Here is a 19,677-nt window from a genome sequence, read left to right on the forward strand (position 1 = left end):
TGTTGGTTTGTTTTTAAATATGTATATGTATATATCCACTCTTACAGTTTGTTTACATTCCACTAATTCCCTACCAATGATTTTCAAAATATTTTCTGCTATGTAATTCTAATATTTAGTATGTGTGCTGATTAATTCTGTGGTTCCTTGACATGATTGAAGACTATCAATAAAGGGGCAATTTCACATATAACCTTCAGTATTTAAAAAAAAATGGTATACTGTGAAATGCTCTTGAAACCATGTATTTTGACAAGGCCTGCTTCCACTTAAACATGTATAAAGTCAGCAGGCAAGTTTCTCAATAATCTAATAATCAGTTATTTCACCTGTCATCTCACATCAAGCCATAATTTTCCTGTGGTAGCATTCAACTTACCTGACTGTAGCCACCGCTTATGTATTTCTGTAGCTTGTAAAACGTCTCGCTATTGCTCTGTCTATTTTAGCTCGTTCGTTCTAATGATTTATTTTCATTTTCTTTAGGATGCAGACCTGCCGCTAACTAGATTTGATTTATAAGAGGGAAATCTACAGTCAATGGCCACTCTTGTCACGTTGCTACTATGGAAAGCAGAATGGTCAATAGGATATGGTCTGATAACTAGTGATGATTGAAGATGCTACTTCAGTCCATGTGAAATCAATGGGAGATAGTGGCCGCATAAAGAGCTTCCTGAGCTTTTCTTGACAAACTCGCCTCGAAGAAGTCGGAGGTGTATTCTACCATTATACGGTCTTTCTCAAGTGGATACAAATACCTTTGCCTCTCTGTAACCAGACAACTACACAGCTAATGTGGGACCATGGCACTGCCCAGATGCATGTGGCCAAATTATGTTTGGAGAGCAGTAATGGCATGCTCGGTACACAGGCGATTGGGTGCCTCATTGACTCTCTGCGTGTTGGGATGTTTACTTCAGGCTGCCCATGTGCTTTCCCAAAAATTGGATGATGCAGACCCACTGGTGACTACCAACTTTGGCAAGATAAGGGGGATTAAGAAAGAACTCAATAACGAAATTTTGGGGCCTGTTATTCAATTTCTTGGGGTTCCGTATGCTGCCCCACCCACAGGGGAACATCGTTTTCAGCCTCCAGAACCACCATCCCCCTGGTCAGATATCAGGAATGCGACTCAGTTTGCTCCTGTGTGCCCCCAGAATATCATCGATGGCAGATTGCCGGAAGTCATGCTTCCTGTGTGGTTTACTAATAACTTGGATGTGGTTTCATCATATGTGCAAGACCAGAGTGAAGATTGCCTATATTTAAACATATACGTTCCAACTGAGGATGGTGAGTTTACTGCAGGAAAAGCAGGGAGATAAATTTATATTTTCTTTTCTATTCTAAGTTCTAACAATATTAATTCATGTGTACTGGTAGCATGCATGGCTTTTCCTGTTGGCATGTAGACATACTTTACATGCTTGCATGCTGCTCTTTTTGTTTATGTGTGTTGGTGTATCTGTTCTTATTTTTTTCCTGTGCCTACTCATTTTCTTTCCTCCGCAGCACGTGTATTTAGGTAGAAATGGGTTCCTAATTTCCATTTCCTACCAAATGACTTCTGAGAAGATGCATCAACATGTGTCCATTGCATGTGCAGGCTCAACGAACTGGGGATCTTTCGCACTCAGTAAATGCAGGAGCATATTAAGTTAGATAGTGGTGTTGCATGTTCCGGCGGTCTGTGATGGAGCGCCATGTTATTTTCTAGTCTTCTATTCATTTTTCAGTAAAAAGAATATCCAAGGAATGTGCCAGAAAACCCGGCAAGAAAATATGTAGAAAAGGAGGTATGTATAAAAGTGGAAATAAAAAATGGGGGAAAAAGCTTACAGAGGAAGAAGATACTCTCCCTAAGGATGATTTGCTGATGTTGGAAAGTAAATGGTTAGGTGATACTTGGAATTTCATGAAGCCTGTCAAGGAATAGAAAGATGGTGAAGGAGAGCTGTAGCTGAGTAGATAATATTGATGACGCTCAGTGGTGGTGCCTTGTGTTCTGGTGCTGGTAGCATCGATAGGAATTGAATCTCTGCTCTGAGTTTGTGTTTAGAGGAAAAGATATTTAGGCTATGACATTGCATGCAAGGAGTCCAAATGATGCTGCCTTGCCAACTGGTTGACTTTTTCTCCGAACCCTGTTCTCCAGATACAGATTTCTGTTCCTCTTAAAACTGATCAGTTCAGTCACAAGTCTAGTTTTTTGCTTGTTTATTCTTCACTACTTCTGAATGCCCTATGAACTTTCTCATATCAGGGTAAATTTGCCATGACTGTTGGGCAATTACCATTATTAAGTAATGGTATTTTTTCCAGATAGTGTATATTTTCGGTTACTCTTCCAGAAAAGAATGAGGTTTTGCAGATTTTTATACTAAATATTTACAGTCTTAAAATTACTTTAACATTTTTGTATTTATGTTAAACAATTTAAAACATAGGGAAGAACATGATTCAGAAGCTACAATTAAATCAACCTTCAAATCATCCTCTAGCCAGATTGAGTAAATGTAGACACTGACAGCTGCAAGCTTGCATCTGAATGTAGCTTGTCCACACTCCATTTTTATATAACATCCAGTAAATCACTCATAGGAGAATATGATTTTCTAGGGCAGTAAATCATCCAAGTGTTATTTTGACCTTATTCATAACTTTGTAGAATTTCCAATCTTCATACAGAAGTCATATTAATATTCTAGTGGTGTGCATTCTATCTCTCTACGCACTTCTAAAGCTGGCTAGACCAAGTCAGATTTCATTACAACATCCTTGTGGGGCAGGGAGTGTCTAAGCTATTCTGTTTTGCGAGGCTTGCATTATATGGAAGAGCTTCATATAACAAAATTCTCAATGTCGATCAGAGTATTTGCATTAAATTGAGTTTTTTGTTTTGTTTTGTTTTTATTTTTATTTCTTTGGTCATACTAGTAGAGTGAGATCTGACTTTTAGTGTATTACTGATGCCACGATTTGGGTTAAAACGCAGTATACTTGAGAAGGTGGATATAGAGAGCACAAAGTCTTTTAAACAACTAAAACAAAGTCTCTTGTTTTTCCCCAAATGAGAATAACTGCAGTAATTTACATGCCTTCAACTAATGTACAATACTGCAGTGGTTATTATTATGCAGCTTATCAAGCATGTGTAATTAGCTAAGTGACTTTCACCTCCTACCACAAAGATGTTGATTCACAAAGTCATAAATAAAGATGCTATTGAAGATTGTATAAATAGAACATAATACATGAAAATATGTACAATCAAGAAAATGATAAGGATACTGAAAAGGTAAGCTAGTAAGTGAGAAAGTGACCTTTCCTCTCATACAACTTCAGGGAGAAATAGATTCATTAGAAAATTCTTTTTCATTGTTCTTTGGATTGTTGGTTCCATCGGCTGTATGAGAGAGTTGGCAAAGAGGTGTGTAAGGTTGTGCTTTTTACTTTGGCAAACTTTGAACTGATTTCTAATTAGCCAGAGGATAAAATCTGTAGATACTCACTTCAGTGTGTGTGGTTTCTACTCCAAATCAATTGTGCTTTTATGTTAAGCAGTTTAAAAAATTATTTTGCATTGGTATCTAATATATTTTATTATTACTAAATAAGTTTGTTCTTTTATTAGCTGTTTGTCTGTTACCCCAAAGTATAAGTAACAAAGATTTTAAATGTGGTTTTCTATATAAATAACCTTTTTTAAACTAACAACTAAAGTTTAGAGCTTGACTTTAAGCAGAGGAGTAGAATTTTTTTCCCAAACTTTTAACCTTTTTTCCTTCTTTATCATGGAGAGTCTCTTTTGGTCATTCCAAGAAATCCCATTATTCTGGTTCAAGAAAATAATAGTCATTTCATATCTACACATATACCAATATATATTGCATATGGATTATAAATTCTCCAACAGAATTCTAGAAGTTTATAAATGATGGTTCAGGAACGATAGGAATAGGTGTGTTGCATTTTATAGGTGTTAAAGATATTTTTGCTTGCTATTATTTATCTCTTTCTTTTTAACTGTGTATGGTTACCTTCCAAGGCAGATGGACCTCCCCCCACCCCTGTGCCAAGTATACTATAATCTGTGTATACTGTATTAATCCAAAACTATTTCTTAATTGCCTTAATCATTTACTCTTCAAAGGAGGTCAGTAATGAATGAAACAAATATCCTTTTTCCCATAGAACTTACTGAATTTAAATAAGTTTACAAAGAACAAAGCATTTTCTCCGCTGTAGTCTGTATAATAGGAAGAAAATCTTTTACTTCCCCAAGAGATGCCTGGCTATAGTTTTTTCTTAAATATTTATTTATTTGTTTGAGAGAGAGAGAACATGAGTATAAGGGGCAGAGGGAGAGGGAGAGAGAGACTCTCAAACACATTCCACGCCTAGTGCGGAGCCTGTCAAGGGGTCCGAAATGGAGCGAGAGGCAGAGCTCGGTCTCATGACCCTGAGATCACGACTCTGAGATCACAACCTGAGCCTAAACCAGGAGTCCGACGCTTAACTGACTGCACTACCCAGGCTATAGTTTTTAGATAGAGCTTTTATAATATTTTTCCTGTGCAGTTGAAAAAAAATAACATTTTTATCAATAGGCTTCCTCTCATTTAAAACAGGTCCCAGTTGCACTTTTCAATCTATCTTTTTATATTTCCCATGATAGTTTTAGCCATATGTTAATTACTCTCTAGATATTTCTTCAGGGTTTTATCCTTTCAAAATTGAAAGATGAGTGCTTAAAATGAGATGGCTGTCAACACTGGGCCAAACAGGCAGATGACACGTGACAGAAACTGGAATTTGGATGTAGAAAAGATATTACTATCTATATTTTATAAATAAGGAAGTAGGTTCTGAGGTTAAGTGTTCTGACCCAATTTCTATTGCTAGTAAGTGGTAGTTAGGTTTGTTCCTAGTTCTTGCTAATATTAGATGCATTTCCATTATGTTAAATTACCTCTAATAGAGATTTCTATAGCAGAGGCTCACATCTCTCTACTTTCCTGATCTCCCTTTCTTTTTTTCCCCCCTCTCAAATATATTATGAATTCTTTTTATTCTACCTGTTGACTCTATTTTAGATGAATTTAATTCTCACTTTAATTGAATTGGGTCGAGTCCATGATAGTAACTGATTTCCAGAAAACTTGCTAGTACCCATTTTAGTGACCATTCTTAAATCCAACACATAATTTTCTTATTGTCTAGACCAAGATCCCAACATATTTCTCTTGGCTACTATCAGGAATAGCTTTAATTTGCTTATGTTTCATTTTGTTTCTCTAGTTTGCTGTCTTGTGAGAGTTGCCAACAAACAGAAGAGTGGTCAAATATTAGGCAGTAAACATGAGAAGGAGGAACAAGGGACCCAGAGAATCCACAAACAAATTGATTGGCTCATGGGTACCCTAGAGTTGTGCAGCTTTGCATTTCTCCAGCATTCTGACTATTATTTGCATAGCTCTTCTGAGATGAATACAGAAGTGATTTTCATTTCTTCAGTGTGAGAAACTCTTAACCTACTTTTCTCATTTACCCCAATTTTTAATGTATGGAAAATTGGAATTTTAATAGATGCCTCTTGCATAATTTTTTACTCTTTGAGTATTTTATTCCTGATTTTCATATGCATATTTTACTTTTACATTTTCTATTTAGTCATCATTACCTGAGATAATATAGATATCATTCAAAAGCCCTTTCCACAGATTTAGGGTCTCTTTGGTTGTTAGTTGAACATAGATGCTGACTTTTCCCTAATTAATTATACATAGCAATACTCTCTTCGCTGTCAATGTGTTTAAAAGGAGATTATATTCCAGAGGGCTCCTCCTTCTGGCTGACACATTTTTAACTAATCTATTCATCTAACAAATATTTACTGAGTCCTTACTCTGTGCTGATGAGATTACTGCTCTAGGACCCAGAGATACAGCAGTGGGGGAAAAAAAAGTTCTTGACATCCAGGAGCTTACATCTAGTGTGTGGAGACAAACTGTAGACAATAAACACAATCAATAGCTAAAGTTAAAAGATGTAAGAAGATGAGAAATCAAGAGTGTGGTGAATCAAGGGTGCTGGTGTGAAGGATAAAGGTCATTTTAAATAATATACTTAGCATAATCCTCATTCCAACAAAGACCTGAAGGAGATGAAGTGGGTATCTGGGGAAAGAGCAGAGTAAAGAGCTAGTGCAAAGGCATTAAGGTGAGAGTCTGTGTTGTGTAGTTAAGGAACAATTTGCACTATAGTATACCTGGAAAGGCTAATGGGAGAGAGGCAGTGAGACTCAGAATGATCTGACATTTTATTAAAGAGGTCATGCCACCACAGCAAAGGAAACCATGAACAAAATGAAAAGGTAACCTACTGAAAGGGGAAAGATATTTGCAAATGATATATCTGATAGGGGTTAATATTCAAAATACATAAAGAACTTATGCAATTCAATACCAAAAAAACCCCTCCCAAATAATACAATATAAAGATGGCAGAGGACCTGAATAGACATTTTTCTGAAGAAGAGATACAGATGGCTAACAGACATACTGAAAAATGCTCAACATCATTGATCATCAGGGAAATGCAAATCAAAACCACAATGAGGTATCACCTTATACCTGTCAGAGTGGCAAGTATCAGAAAGATAAGAAACGACAAGTGTTGGCAAGGATGTAGAGAAAAAGGAGACCTTGTGAACTGTTGGTAGGGATGCAAATTGGCACAGCCACTGTGGAAAACAGTATGGAGGTTCCTCAAAAGAAATTTAACAAAATTACTGTACAATGAGGTACTTCTGCTACTGGGTATTTACCCAAAGAAAAGAAAAACACTAATTCAAAAAGATATATAACCCCTATGTTTATTGTAGCATTATTTGCAATAGCTAAGATATGGAAGCAACCTAAGTGTCCATAGGCAGATGAATGGATAAGAAGATATGGGAAATATATATAATATTATTCAGCCATAAGAAATAATGAGATCTTGCCAGCTAGAGCAACATGAATGGACCTAGAGGGTATTAGTGAAATAAGTCAGCTAGAGAAAGACAAGTGCTATATGATTTTATTTATGTATGGAATCTAAACAATAGAGAAAGAAACAAACAAACAAAACAGAAACAGATCCATAAATACAGATGACGAATTGATAGTTGCTAGAAGGGAGAGGGGTGGGGGGATGGGTAAAAATGAACGAAGGGGAGTGGAGGTACAGGTGTCTAGTTATAGAATAAATAAGTGATTGGTATGAAAAGTTCAGCAAAGGGGAAAAAAGTCATACTGGCTGAGGTATTGGGAGTAAATTGCAGAAGAGTATGGGGAAAATGGGAAAGCAGATAAGAGGCTATTTTAGCCCAGACAACATATAAGCCTGGTCTAGGCTCAGTCTGGGGTAATAACAATGGAAGTGGTAGAGTCTCAATGTTTTCTGAAGGTCACATTTTTTTCTATTAATTTGTTATGAGCTGTGAAAGAAAATAAGTCAGAGAATATTCCTAGATTTTTGATCTGAGTACTTAAATTAATAGATTTGCCATCAAGTAAGATGAAAAAGGAGAATGTAGAATGTTTTAGGGGGAGGTACAGTGGAAAGATGTTGCATACTTTTGGACATGTTAAATTTAAGGTGACTTATAGATGTTCAAGTTCAGACCTCAAGGAACTAGTTTGAAGTTCAGGAGAGAGGCATAGGAGGTATAAATTTGGGAATCATTGTGGTACAGAAGGTAAAGATTTGAGGTAAAGTCATGAGGCTGAGTGAGAATAAAAGTAACTGAATGAAAATAGAGAAAAGAAAAAAGACACCAAAGACTAACCCATGAGACCTTCCATTAAGAGGGCTGGAAGAAGAGAAGGAAAACAGTGGAGAATGAAAAAGTGTTATGTGTGAAGTGGGAGGGAAACCAAGATTTTTTGTTGTTGTTGTCCTAGAAGCTTAGTAAAGAAGATGCATCAAAACAGTGATGACATAGTAATCAACTCTTACCAAATAAACTTTTGTGGAGTGTGTAAGTCTGACCACTGGAGTGGGCTAAGAGAAAGTGGGATATTTGGAGTTCCTGAGCATAAATAACTATTTTAAGGAGTCTTGCTGTAAGACAGATCAGGAAAAAATGGGCACATAAGGAAAACAGAGGTTACTTTTATTGCTGTAGGTTAAGATGAGAGAAATAAAAACATGTTTGTGTAGTAGAAAGGGAGCAATGGAAAATAAAGAAGACAGTAGACTGCCAGAATAACATTTTTATAGAAAGATGGGATCTAGTACACAGTTGGAAGTTTTGGATTAAAAAGAGCATAAATAGGGGCACCTGGGTGGCTCAGTGGGTTAAGTGTCTGCCTTGGGCTCAGGTAGTGATCTCAGGGTCCTGGGATCAAGCCCCACATTTGGATCTCCAATCAGCAGCAGGTCTCCTTCTTCCTCTCCCTCTGTGATCTCTCTCATTCTCTCTCTCAAATAAATAAATAAAATCTTTTAAAAAGTATAAATAGATAATTTAACATTAATGCTAAGAAGAGTACATGAGTAGGAATCCTTGGGTTGAAGTGGTAGTGGGTTTCTATTTTTATCTGATTGCTTTTATTTTGCTTGATGTGTAATATTAAGAGGAATGGAGATAGAATTAACATTGGTGAGCTCTTAATTTATTCTAGAATGGGGTGCCTTGCTGGCTCAGTCAGTAGAACATGTGACTCTTGATCTCAGGGTTGTGAGTTCAAGTTTCATGTTGGGTGTAAAGATTACGTAAAAAAAAAAAAAAACTTAAAAAATTTGTTCTGGAATTTAGCCTTATTAATTTAATATAACAATCTTATGAGATTTTTATTACCATATTATAAATGCAGACATGGAAGACCAAAGAGGTTAGGTATCTTGTCCAAAGATACATAATTTGTTGGTGACCGCTTATATTTCCTTTGAGGTAATTTTTGAATGAGGAATAAAATAAAACAATACAACAGCAACAACGGCAGTCTTGTTTATGTGGGATTTCAGATCAAAAAGAAAATGAAATTGGTTACCAGTTTGCTAGTAGACAAAAATCACTGCATACTGGAATGATTGCCATATCAAGTTCATTTGGGGGTTTGAGGATGAATGGAAACCAAATTGCACCAGAGATTTGACTCCATATTTGAATTAGTAACCTTGGACAGATGTGGTTAAGTCTTCTAAAAGCTAAACAGTTTAAGTTGGAACTCTGAAATGAAGTGGATCTAAGGGTTGTAAAGTTTTAAAAGAATAGCATCAATTGTTCCATTGTTTACTGACAGTCAGAGAGAGTCCTCTGAAGCAGATGATTAAAAGACCATTATAGTTGTCCAACTCAATTTCTCCAGAGAATAAATACCTTTTTCTTATAGAAACTGGGGTTGAAGTTGAAAACATTTAAGACTTATGTTACCAGCAAAGAGAGTTATACCACAAAATAAATCCTTTGTAGAAACTGCTTTTCCTTCTCCTCTCCAATGTATAATAAATAATGTATTTTTTAATGTATTGTTTTCACATATAGGACATGCTACTAGCTTAATAATTATGATGTAACTGTTGCTTTAAATTACTTCTATATTACTTAGCATTACAGATTTTGTTGATAATCTTTTGGCTTTTAATATTTCTCCTATGAGTGCTCTTTTTCCTCCCTGTTGTAGTGGTACATGCTAAAATAGCCTAGGAAATGACCAATTTCAAAAAGCATCAGCATATAAATTCTCTAGTAACAATTATATAAACTCATTCTACATTTGATAACCTTAAATTCTGGACTAGATGTGGAAGCATAATTTCTGATCGTAAATTTTCTCATGGCCATTTATAAGAGGACAGAGTACTTTATGTAACATTTCCTGTATTAGTTTCCTAGGTCTGCTGTAACAGATTGAACAAATTGTGTGGTTTACAATAACAGAGATTACTTATTCTCTCACAGTTCTGGATTTGAGAAGTCCAGAGTCAAGGAGTTGACAGGGTGGATGATTTCTGTAGCTTTTGAAGGAGAATCTCCTGGCCTCTCTCTGAGATTCTGGTGGTTGCCAAAAGTTCTGGGCATGCCTTGGGTTGTAGATGCATCACTCCTATTTTACCTCTTCTATCACATGACTTTCTTCCCTGAGTGTCTTCCTGTGTCTCTGTGTCTTCACATGGCTTTCTTATAGGACACCAATGACGGCATTTATGGGCCATTTTAATGCAGTATGACCTTATCTTAATTACATTTTCAAAGCCCCTATTTCCCAATAAGGTCATTGTATTTTGCTAGGGCTGCAGTAACAAAGTATCACAAACTGCATGGCTTAAACAACGGAAGATTTTTGTTTATGGTTCTGGAGGCTAGAAGTCTGAGATCAAGGTGTCTACAGGGTTGATTTCTTTTGAGAGTTGTGAAGAAGTATCTGGTGTAGATTTCCCTCCTCAGGCTTACAGATGGCTATCCTCTCCCTGTGTCTGTGCACATGACATTCTCCCTGTATGTATGTCTGTGTTTAAATTACCCCCTTTTAAAATCTGTTTTTTAAGTTGAGATATAATTGACATATAACACCATATTAGTTTCAAATATATAGCATAATGATTTGATATTTTTATGTATTGTGAATTGATCACCATACCAAGTCTAATTAACATCATCACCATACATAGTAACACATTTATTTTCTTCTGATGAGAAATTTTAAATTTACTCTTAGCAACTTTCAAGAATATGTATACACACACACACACACACACACACACACACACACACATATATATATATACAGAATATATATATAAAAATATATATAATATATATAATATATATTATACATATATACATATATACAGAATATATATATATTATATATATATTCTGTTAGAATATATATATATATATATATTCTGTTAGATATATTAGTAACTGTAGTTACCAGCTATTACATCCTCATGGCTTACTTATTTTTTGACTGGAAATTTATACCTTCTGACCTCCTTCACCCGTTTGCCCACCCCTCACCCCCACCTTTGGCAACCACCAATCAGTTCTCTGTATCCATATGCTTGTTTTTTGTTTGTTTGTTAAATTCTACACATAAGTAAGATCATACAATATTTGTCTTTCTCTTTTGGACTTATTTCACTTAGTATAATGCCCTTAGGATCCATCTATTTGTCACAAATGGCAAGATTTCATTCTTCTTCATGGCTGAATAGTATTCCTGTATGTTTATTTGTGTGTGTGTGTGTGTATTTCTGTGTCACATCTTCTTTGTTTATCCATCAGTGGACATTTGGATTGTTTCCATTTCTTGGCTACTGTAAATAATACTGCATTGAATATAATGAATAAACCTTTTCCAATTTTCATTTTCTTCAGATAAATACTCAGAAACAGGATTTACTGGATTGTATGATAGTTGTATTTTTAATTTTTTAAGGAACCCTCTTACTGTTTTCCATAGTGGCTGTGCCATTTATATTCCCACCAACAGTGCATGATGGTTGCCTTTTCTCTACATCCTCAATAATACTTGTCATTTCTTGTCTTTTTGATACTAACCATTCTGGAAGATGTGATGTGATATCTCATTGTGGTTTTGATTTGCATTTTCCTGATGATGAGTGATGTTGAATATCTTTACATGCACTTGTTAGCCATCTGTATCTCTTTGGAAAAATACCTATTCAGATCCTCTGCTCATTTTTAAGTTGGATTGTTTGGTTGTTTTTGGTTATTGAGTTTTCAAATTACTCCTTTTTATAAGGACACAAATCAGGTGGGGTAGGGTCCACCCTAATGATCTCATCTTAACTAATAACATCTGTAAAGACTATTTTTTTTTAAAATTTATTTATTTGACGGACAGAGATCACAAGTAGACAGAGAGGCAGACAGAGGGAGAGGGGGAAGCAGGCTCCCCGCCGAGCAGAGAGCCCGATGTGGGGCTCGATCCCAGGACCCTGGGATCATGACCTGAGCCGAAGGCAGAGGCTTTAACCCACTGAGCCACCCAGGTGCCCCTGTAAAGACTATTTTTAAACAAGGTCATATTCTGAGGTTTTCAGGGTTGGAACTTCAACATATGAATTTTGGAGTAACACAATTTTTCCTATAACGTCACATTCTGAGGTTCTGTTTGGACATGAATTCTTGAGGATCTCTAAGCACACTTCCAATTTTTTTTAAACTGAATCTCCAGAAAGATTTCAAAATGATATTATCATTATCCTCATTTCATAGATTGAAAAATTATTGCTTATTGAAGTTACATAACCTACCCAAGATCACATGGCTGCTAGTTAAGAGTGCTGGGGGACTCCTTTTCAAATGAGGACTCAAATGTGAGGGACACCTGGGTGGCTCAGTTCTTAAGCTTCTGCCTTTGGCTCAGGTCATGATCCCAAAGTCCTGGTATTGAGTCCCACATCAGGCTCCCTGCTTTGCAGGAAGTCTGCTTCTCCCTTTCCCACTCCCCCTGCTTGTGTTCCCTCTCTGGCTATCTCTCTCTGTCAAATAAATAAAATCTTAAAAAAAAAAAAAAAAAGAACTCAAATGTGATAATCAGGCCCTCCAACAGCTACAGATTCTTTCTGCTCTCCTGGAAAGTTTCCTTAATTTGTTTTTTAGGTATTTTTCTATCAAGATAGGATGGTATGCATTAGTTTAGATATTTTTGAATATGCAAGTGTTTGACTCTGTGACAAAAAGATTCAGATTTTTTAACTTTCCCTGAATTTTAAACATTTTATCTGGACGGTTGCTTATATGTAAATATAGTTTTAGTAAAAATTAAGATTCCATCAATTTAACCTTGTAGTAGCATTGATGTTCACGACTGTTTCATTTGTCATATAAAAGCAATTAAGCAAAGATCTTTTTAAAATAATTTTTAATTTAAGACCTATTCCTTTGTTTGCTGTAATTCTGTTCATCTGGTATCTACATAATGATAGCATTAGAGCGATTTAATTATAGCCCTTAATTTCATTAAAGCATGTAAAATGTTGCAAGAATTAGTTTTAAACAATGGCAAAAGATATCTTAATAAAAGGAGTTGGGGTCATTGCAGCCATAATTATGATTTGGAGAATCATAAAATCAACAGTCTTAATTTTCCGCTCCTCATTTCAGGACTAAAACAAAGAAGTGTTCATTCTTTCTTTCATCTTTTTTCATTGAGGTGAAGACTTTTGGAGCATTTAAGCCAAAAAAGAAAATGGCCACCTGGTGTCTCTTAGTCTTAGGAGGATGATACAAAAGCACTTTCTCTCTCTTTTCTTTCTCTCACAAAAGAGTTCCTATTATGTTTCTCCACAAAACTGCAGGGCTCCTCTTCTGGAATCTTCTCTCTAACTTCCTCAGAGCAGGAGTGGGAGGAGGAAGAAAGGGGATAGAGGGATAATGAATTCAAGGCGGGTATGACACGAGGACAAACGTAACTCTGCCAAGTAGATCAGAAGCATTTGTAAATAGAGCTGTTCCCAGGAAAGGAAGAGGGAGGCCTAGGTAGAATTATTAAGAACATATATGCTCCTTCTGATCTGGATTCCTGGGCCTCTCAGGAATAGATATGTCCCTGTGAAGGGGATCTCTGAAAAGAGGAATGCCTATAGCTAGTGCTAGCTTTGCCTTCTTGTTAAGTTCCCATTCATCATCTTCCTCCACTGATCGATCGTCTTCCTAGGCAGTGAGCAAGTCTGGCCTCAGTTTGTAGCTCTAAGCTTTCATCAGGAGGAACTGATGTGTCCCTTTGGCACAATAATCTACAGGCCAGGCAGATCATAAGGTTTCTGAGCTGTGTCTGAGCAGAGCAGTCAAGTAGCCCACCAGTGCCTCTGTTGACCTGCTTCCAAGTCCCCATCATCACAAGCCCCCAGACTCTCACACATCTCAACACCACCAGGACAGCTTGGATTTCATTCCTTACACAAATAGGGAAAATCCACTTAGAGTGCCAAGATTTCCTTTAGAAAAAAGAAAAATAAGGAGGGGAGAGATGTCTTTGTTTTAAAAAATGAGTTTGACAGTCATTTATTTAGGGAATTAACTCTATTTCAGTGAAAACTGGAATATCTATAAATCTGGATTCTGAATAGAAATTTTTTCTATAATGATCATTTAAACTATTTTGTATTCCAACTCACTCTGAAAGGTCAAGGATGAGATTTGGGGTTTTTTTCCCTCTTTGTATTATGAAGACCTTTCTTTGGCCACTTGTGTGGTTTAGCAGACTGTTTTCAGGAGAGAAAAACAATACCTTGTAGAATGTTTACTGGGGCCTCAGACTGCCATTAAATGGAATCTTTGACATTCAGAATGATGCTTTTCTCTCTTTCTCTCTTTCCCCATTCTTCCCTTCCAATCTCTCTCTCTCTCTCTCTCTCTCTCTCTCACTAGTTCCAATGTTGCTTTGCTCTTTGGAGCAAAGAGCTCTTTGCTCTTTGTTTGTGTTCTATGTCCAGAAGGCACTGCCTAAAATTTCCTACATGGCTGTTCCCTCTCTCTCTTTTGAGCCTTCTCTAAGCCAAACATCCTTGTCCAGAACTACGGGAGACTCATTTGGGCAGGACATATTTATTTTTTGCCCGCAGGGAGCTTACTTTGCAATGATAGCCCACTGGGAACAAGAAATCAGACACTTTTGTGGTGGCTATGTCTGTATTACCAAGTAAATGTAAGCCTTGTTTGTATTAAAATCTCAGAACAAAATGAGGAAATGGCTGTTTCTGTGGGGGGAAGAAAAAAGGTAATGATGATGATATTTGGCACTGTGTTCTGTATAATAAAACATTTAATTAAATCTTTAAATGTGTATGGAGCACAAAATATGCACATTAGAATAAAACACATCAGGCATAACCAAAACTATAATTATATCAGCCCTGTGCCTGAGCCCACCTTAGTTGCTCTGCCAAGAAGCAATGCTTTAAAACTTTCTATCCATCTGTTAAAAAAAAAAAAAAGCCCGTGCTGTACCTATACAAATCTCTGGAAAGCTTGAGAATGCTTTGGCTACTGATAGAGCAGCTGCTGAGTTATGGGGCTACAGGCTGTCTCCTCTTCTGGAGGTAAATGAACAGCTGCTGCTCTGTAGTTCTTTCCACACTTCTGTTGAGTGTCTCCTCAGTACAGGGCCCTGTGGTAGGCCCTAGACACACAGAGATAAAAAGGGCATTAAAGAGCTGCCCTCAAAGGGTTCCCTAACTCTTGGGGGTAACAGATTCAGAAACAAAAAAGAACAAGGTAGTAAGTGCCCCGAGGGAGGGAAGGAGGGAGCATGATGGGGATACATAGGAGAGGTGTCTATGGCTTAGAGATGTCTTATGATAGACAATTGTCCCTGATGTGAACAAATATTGTAGTCCTTCAATGTGTGGCGTGGGGGACCATTTTACTGAGTCGCTCCAGATTAAATGATTTCTGTGCTTATTTAAAATGTATGTGTGGGGGAACCTGAGTGGCTCAGTCAGTTAAGTGTCTGCCTTCTGCTCAGGTCCTGATCCCAGAGTCTCTGCTCCGTGGGGAGCCTGCTTCTCTCTCTTGCTCTACCTACTGTTCCCCTGCTTGTGTGCATTATCTCTCTCTCTCTCTCTCTCATTGTGTCTGTCAAATAAATAAATAAAATCTTTACCAAAAAATAGTAAAATAAAATGTGTGTGTGTGGGGGGGGGTATGTATGTATGCGTATCTGTATGTCTCCTTCTTTGCCAAGGTATCAGTTGTCTCCTATTACTGCTCTCACATTGCCAGGCTCCGGAAACCTGCTCATTTCTGAAGTGGCTGAAACTGTCATGGGTTGGAAGACTGAACAACCACATTTTAAAAACACACAAACAAAAAAACTTGTTTGTGAAAGAAAAATGAAGAGGCTTAAAATGAGTTAGGGACAACTGCATGAGTTGTCCCTAACAACTTAAGTATATAGGCTTTGTTCAAAAATCATTTTTTTATAAAGATTTTTATTTATTTATTTGACAGACAGAGATCACAAGTAAACAGAGAGGCAGGCAAAGAGAGAGGGGAAAGCAGTCTCCTAGCTGAGCAGAGAGGTTAGATCCCAGGACCCTGAGATCATGACCTGAGCCGAAGGCAGAGGCTTAACCCACTGAGCCACCCAGGTTCCCCCAAAACTCATTTTTTTAAATTTTTATTTTCTCCTTAACTGAGGCGGCTGAAGAGGTTGCTTTTGAATACTTGAAGTGAACACCTCACATGATTTTGAAGCTGATTGGGCTTCAATCAGAAGCCCAAAGAGCTTCAAAGAGCCAACTGTCTCTCTCCACAAGGTGACCTCTCGGGGGGTATGTGTAGGCATTGCTTACCCCTGGTACTCAGGATGTTACAGACGTTATCTTTCCACCTTGGTGTGCTTTTCCCCTTCTTCTCCACTTCCTTCAACTTCACCTGGAGCCTCCATCATTTCTTGTTTGAACTACTGCAATAGCCTCATACCAACTGTTCCTATTTCCACTCCTGCTCCTGAATTTCATTCTACATACAGTGCCAGTGGGATTTTTTTTTTCTTTGATGTCTGAAATCAAATCGTAGTGCTCCTTTCTTAATCCATAGAAGAATTCCTGTTGCTTTTAGAATAAATGTAGGAGGGGTGCCTGGGTGGCTCACTTGGTTAAGCCGCTGCCTTCGGCTCAGGTCATGATCCCAGGGTCCTGGGATTGAGTCCCGCATCGGGTTCCTTGCTCGGCGGGGAGCCTGCTTCTCTCGCTGCCTCTGCCTGCCTCTCTGCCTGCTTGTTTGTACTCATTCTCTCTCTCTCTCTCTCTGGCAAATAAATAAAATCTTTAAAAAAAAAAAAAAGAAAAAAAAAAGAATAAATGTAGGACTCCTGACTGTGGCCTACATGATCTTCCATAAGACTCCTGCCCATGTCTGCGGTTTCCTTCCATCTATTTCTCCCTTGCTCTCTACATTCTGGCCTTGCCAATCTCCTTTCGGATGCCAATCTATCCTACCTCAGGACCTTTGAACTTTCTGTTCCTTCTAACTTGAATATACAGTGTCTACCTCTTCTCCTGTCTAAGTTTTCTAATTCAGGGCTTGGCAAAATGCCACCTTGTCAGCCCTTCGTTGAGCACTCTGTTAAGGTAAACTTTCTTCACCCAGGATTATTCCTTCTATTACATTTTTACCTCCAGATGAAATTATTTTACTCATTTATGTGCTTACATATTTACTCTCTGTCTGCCCCAGAACATTTCTCTTCTTCACTGCTATATCCCCAGTACTCACAAGGGATTCAATAAATATTCATTGAAAACATAAACAGCCTAAAGAAACAATGTACTTTGTTGGAGAGAGCCTTCATCTCCCACCATCTGCATTTATTTGAGTAATACTACACCTGCTATCATTTCTCACCAGACATAGCAAGTAAGAATATATTCTCTTCCTCTCTGCTCTGCAGTCACTATTTGTTTATGGCTCCCCAAATGAAGAAAATTTCAAAGCCAACATCAGAGTCCTTAACTAAGAAATAACAATGTTCAGTGGCTCAGCGTCTGACAGATATAACCTGGACTCTGTTGCAAGGGCCCTCAGGGCCGAGTGGCTGCCAACAGCCGAGGCTCTTGGCTCTCTGCCTGTGCACGTTACTGCCAGCCTTATTGCCTCTGCACTGAATTTATATTTTAATACAGGACGCCAACAACGCATTTGTGTAATAGAAGCACAGAGAATGATTTTCCTTTTCCAGGCCAGAAGCTTCATTTTCCCTTCCCACCTTCTAATTTAATTTCCTTTTCCTCTTACCTAACCCCAATTTCCCTCCTGTGACAAATATATCTTCTTTTATAATTATTATACTTTCTTTTGTCCTTGTTATGCCATCTACCTCTGTAATGGAACTTCTTGCCACTGTTTCTGCTAAGGCATGTCGTTTGGGGTTATGAAACACACAGAACGTGAGTACTAGATGATCTAAGAAGAGGTCTAACTAGATTTGTTTAAGGGATTTTCTATATAGCATGAAATAGTTCCTCTGGTCTTCTGTGCTTATGATTTAGCCTTTAGTTGGTTCAAATCACCATAAACATGTACATGTATCCAGAGGGTCATTTTGTTATGTTCTTCTATTGTTAGATATTAGCAACTACTGGATTTTCCAGGAAAACCAGAAGTCACATTATAAAATGGGGCAAACAAGAGGATGAGATTTTATTGTATGTGTAATATAGATGTTATTGCATGTGTAATATAGATGTTATTGTATGTGTAATATATATTGTAATATAGACAATATAGTAATATTGTATGTGTAATATAGAGCTTGTGAAACATGGTTGGTGCCCAATCAATGGTGGATAAATGAAGGAGCTTTTTGAGCATGGCAGATAATGGGCAGCTTAGATTGCTGAGATAAATGGAGAAGACACTGGCTTTTCTAGTGGATAGTAGAGGCTAGATTCTGGACAGTTCAGGCTGGAGAGGGATAGTAAGAGCATTACAGACGAATTATCTCTCAAGAGATAAATCCAGTTGGCAAGAGATGAATCCAGCAGTAACATAGACTAGATCTGTCTCAAAAAACATTGCAGTGATGATGGAGAAGAGAGTGTTAGACTCTTGGCAGGGCTGGCTTCATGGGAGGGCGATCTGTGCAGTCCATACTGATCCCTGTACTGAGAATGGCTTCATGCTTGGTTAAATGTTCCACTGTCGCCATCTTGACATTCAGAAATTTTTTTGAACAAGAGATCCTACATTTTCATTTGGCACTGGGGCCCACAGATTCCACGCCAGTTCGGCTTCCTTTTCGCTGGCATTTCCCCTATGCTGCATACCCATTGATGTTCGTATAATTCTGAGAGATAGAAAAATAGAAACCCTCTGTGAATGTTGGAAAGTTCCATTAAAACTTTCAACTCAAACACTATGAACAGTTGTGTTTGTACTCTTGCAGTCCCCTTCACATTTAAGGGGAACAATGAAAAAGAGATGTTTTGTAACTTAGGGAAACAAAATGTCTGTTTTTCTCTTATTCCTATTTTTATGCATTTGTTCATTCTCTCACAAAACGGTTATTAAGCATCTAGTATGTCCTAGAGACTATTCTAGACACTAGGAGAAAAGCAACTGGATGTGGTATTTATCATAAGGGGCAAGCAAAAGAAAATAAAAATAATTATTATAATAGCTACCTATTATGCAATACTTACCAAGGACCAGCCGTTGTTTTAAGGGTTTTATATAGTAGCTTACTTAGTTCCCACAAAGGCCCTATGAAATCATTACTATTAACATCTCCATTTTGCTGTTGAGAAATGTGAGGCACAGATAGATTATATAAATCATACATTCCATAGCTAGAAAATGGCAGAGCCAGGATTTAAAACCAAGTAGCAACTTAATTGACTGTGCCCTTAGCCACTAAGTACAACAAATGACAGAGGTGCTGTGAGGGAAGGAGGCAACTGTAATGCATGATAAGAGGCTGTGCAAAGGAGGGAATTTCCGGTTTTATCTTGCAGGGAGTTGGTGAGGCAGGTTTTGTTACAATAATCTTGTTTGAAATGGACTGTAAGCATGGGGAGGGGGCTCTCCACTGATGAAGAGAATGCACTGGGACGAGGTGGGACGGGTTTGGCTCGGTAGAGATCAGGAAAGTGAGCCTGGAGCCCTGGGAAGCTCCCAGATCTTGTGTCTGAGGAGCTTAGAGG

The 19,677-nt window shown here is 37.6% G+C and overlaps 1 protein-coding gene across 4 annotated transcripts in view; it reads left to right on the forward strand.

Moving 5' to 3' along the window:
* Positions 1-806: 806 nt before the first annotated feature.
* The window catches only part of NLGN1 (neuroligin 1), a gene marked incomplete at both ends in the record, with an annotated part of 661,388 nt that continues 642,517 nt past the window's right edge, over positions 807-19,677 (forward strand). For 3 of the 4 annotated variants that reach the window (XM_080810648.1, XM_080810650.1, XM_080810651.1), the window contains one exon: positions 807-1,299. In XM_080810648.1, the coding sequence (XP_080666774.1) occupies positions 807-1,299 (493 nt within the window). Of the gene's footprint in view, positions 1,300-1,742; positions 1,803-19,677 lie in introns of all 4 variants that reach the window. The other variant, XM_080810649.1, reaches the window with a different exon arrangement.

Source organism: Martes martes (genome assembly GCF_963455335.1).
Source record: "Martes martes genome assembly, chromosome: 1".
Classification (NCBI taxonomy): Eukaryota; Metazoa; Chordata; class Mammalia; order Carnivora; family Mustelidae; genus Martes; species Martes martes.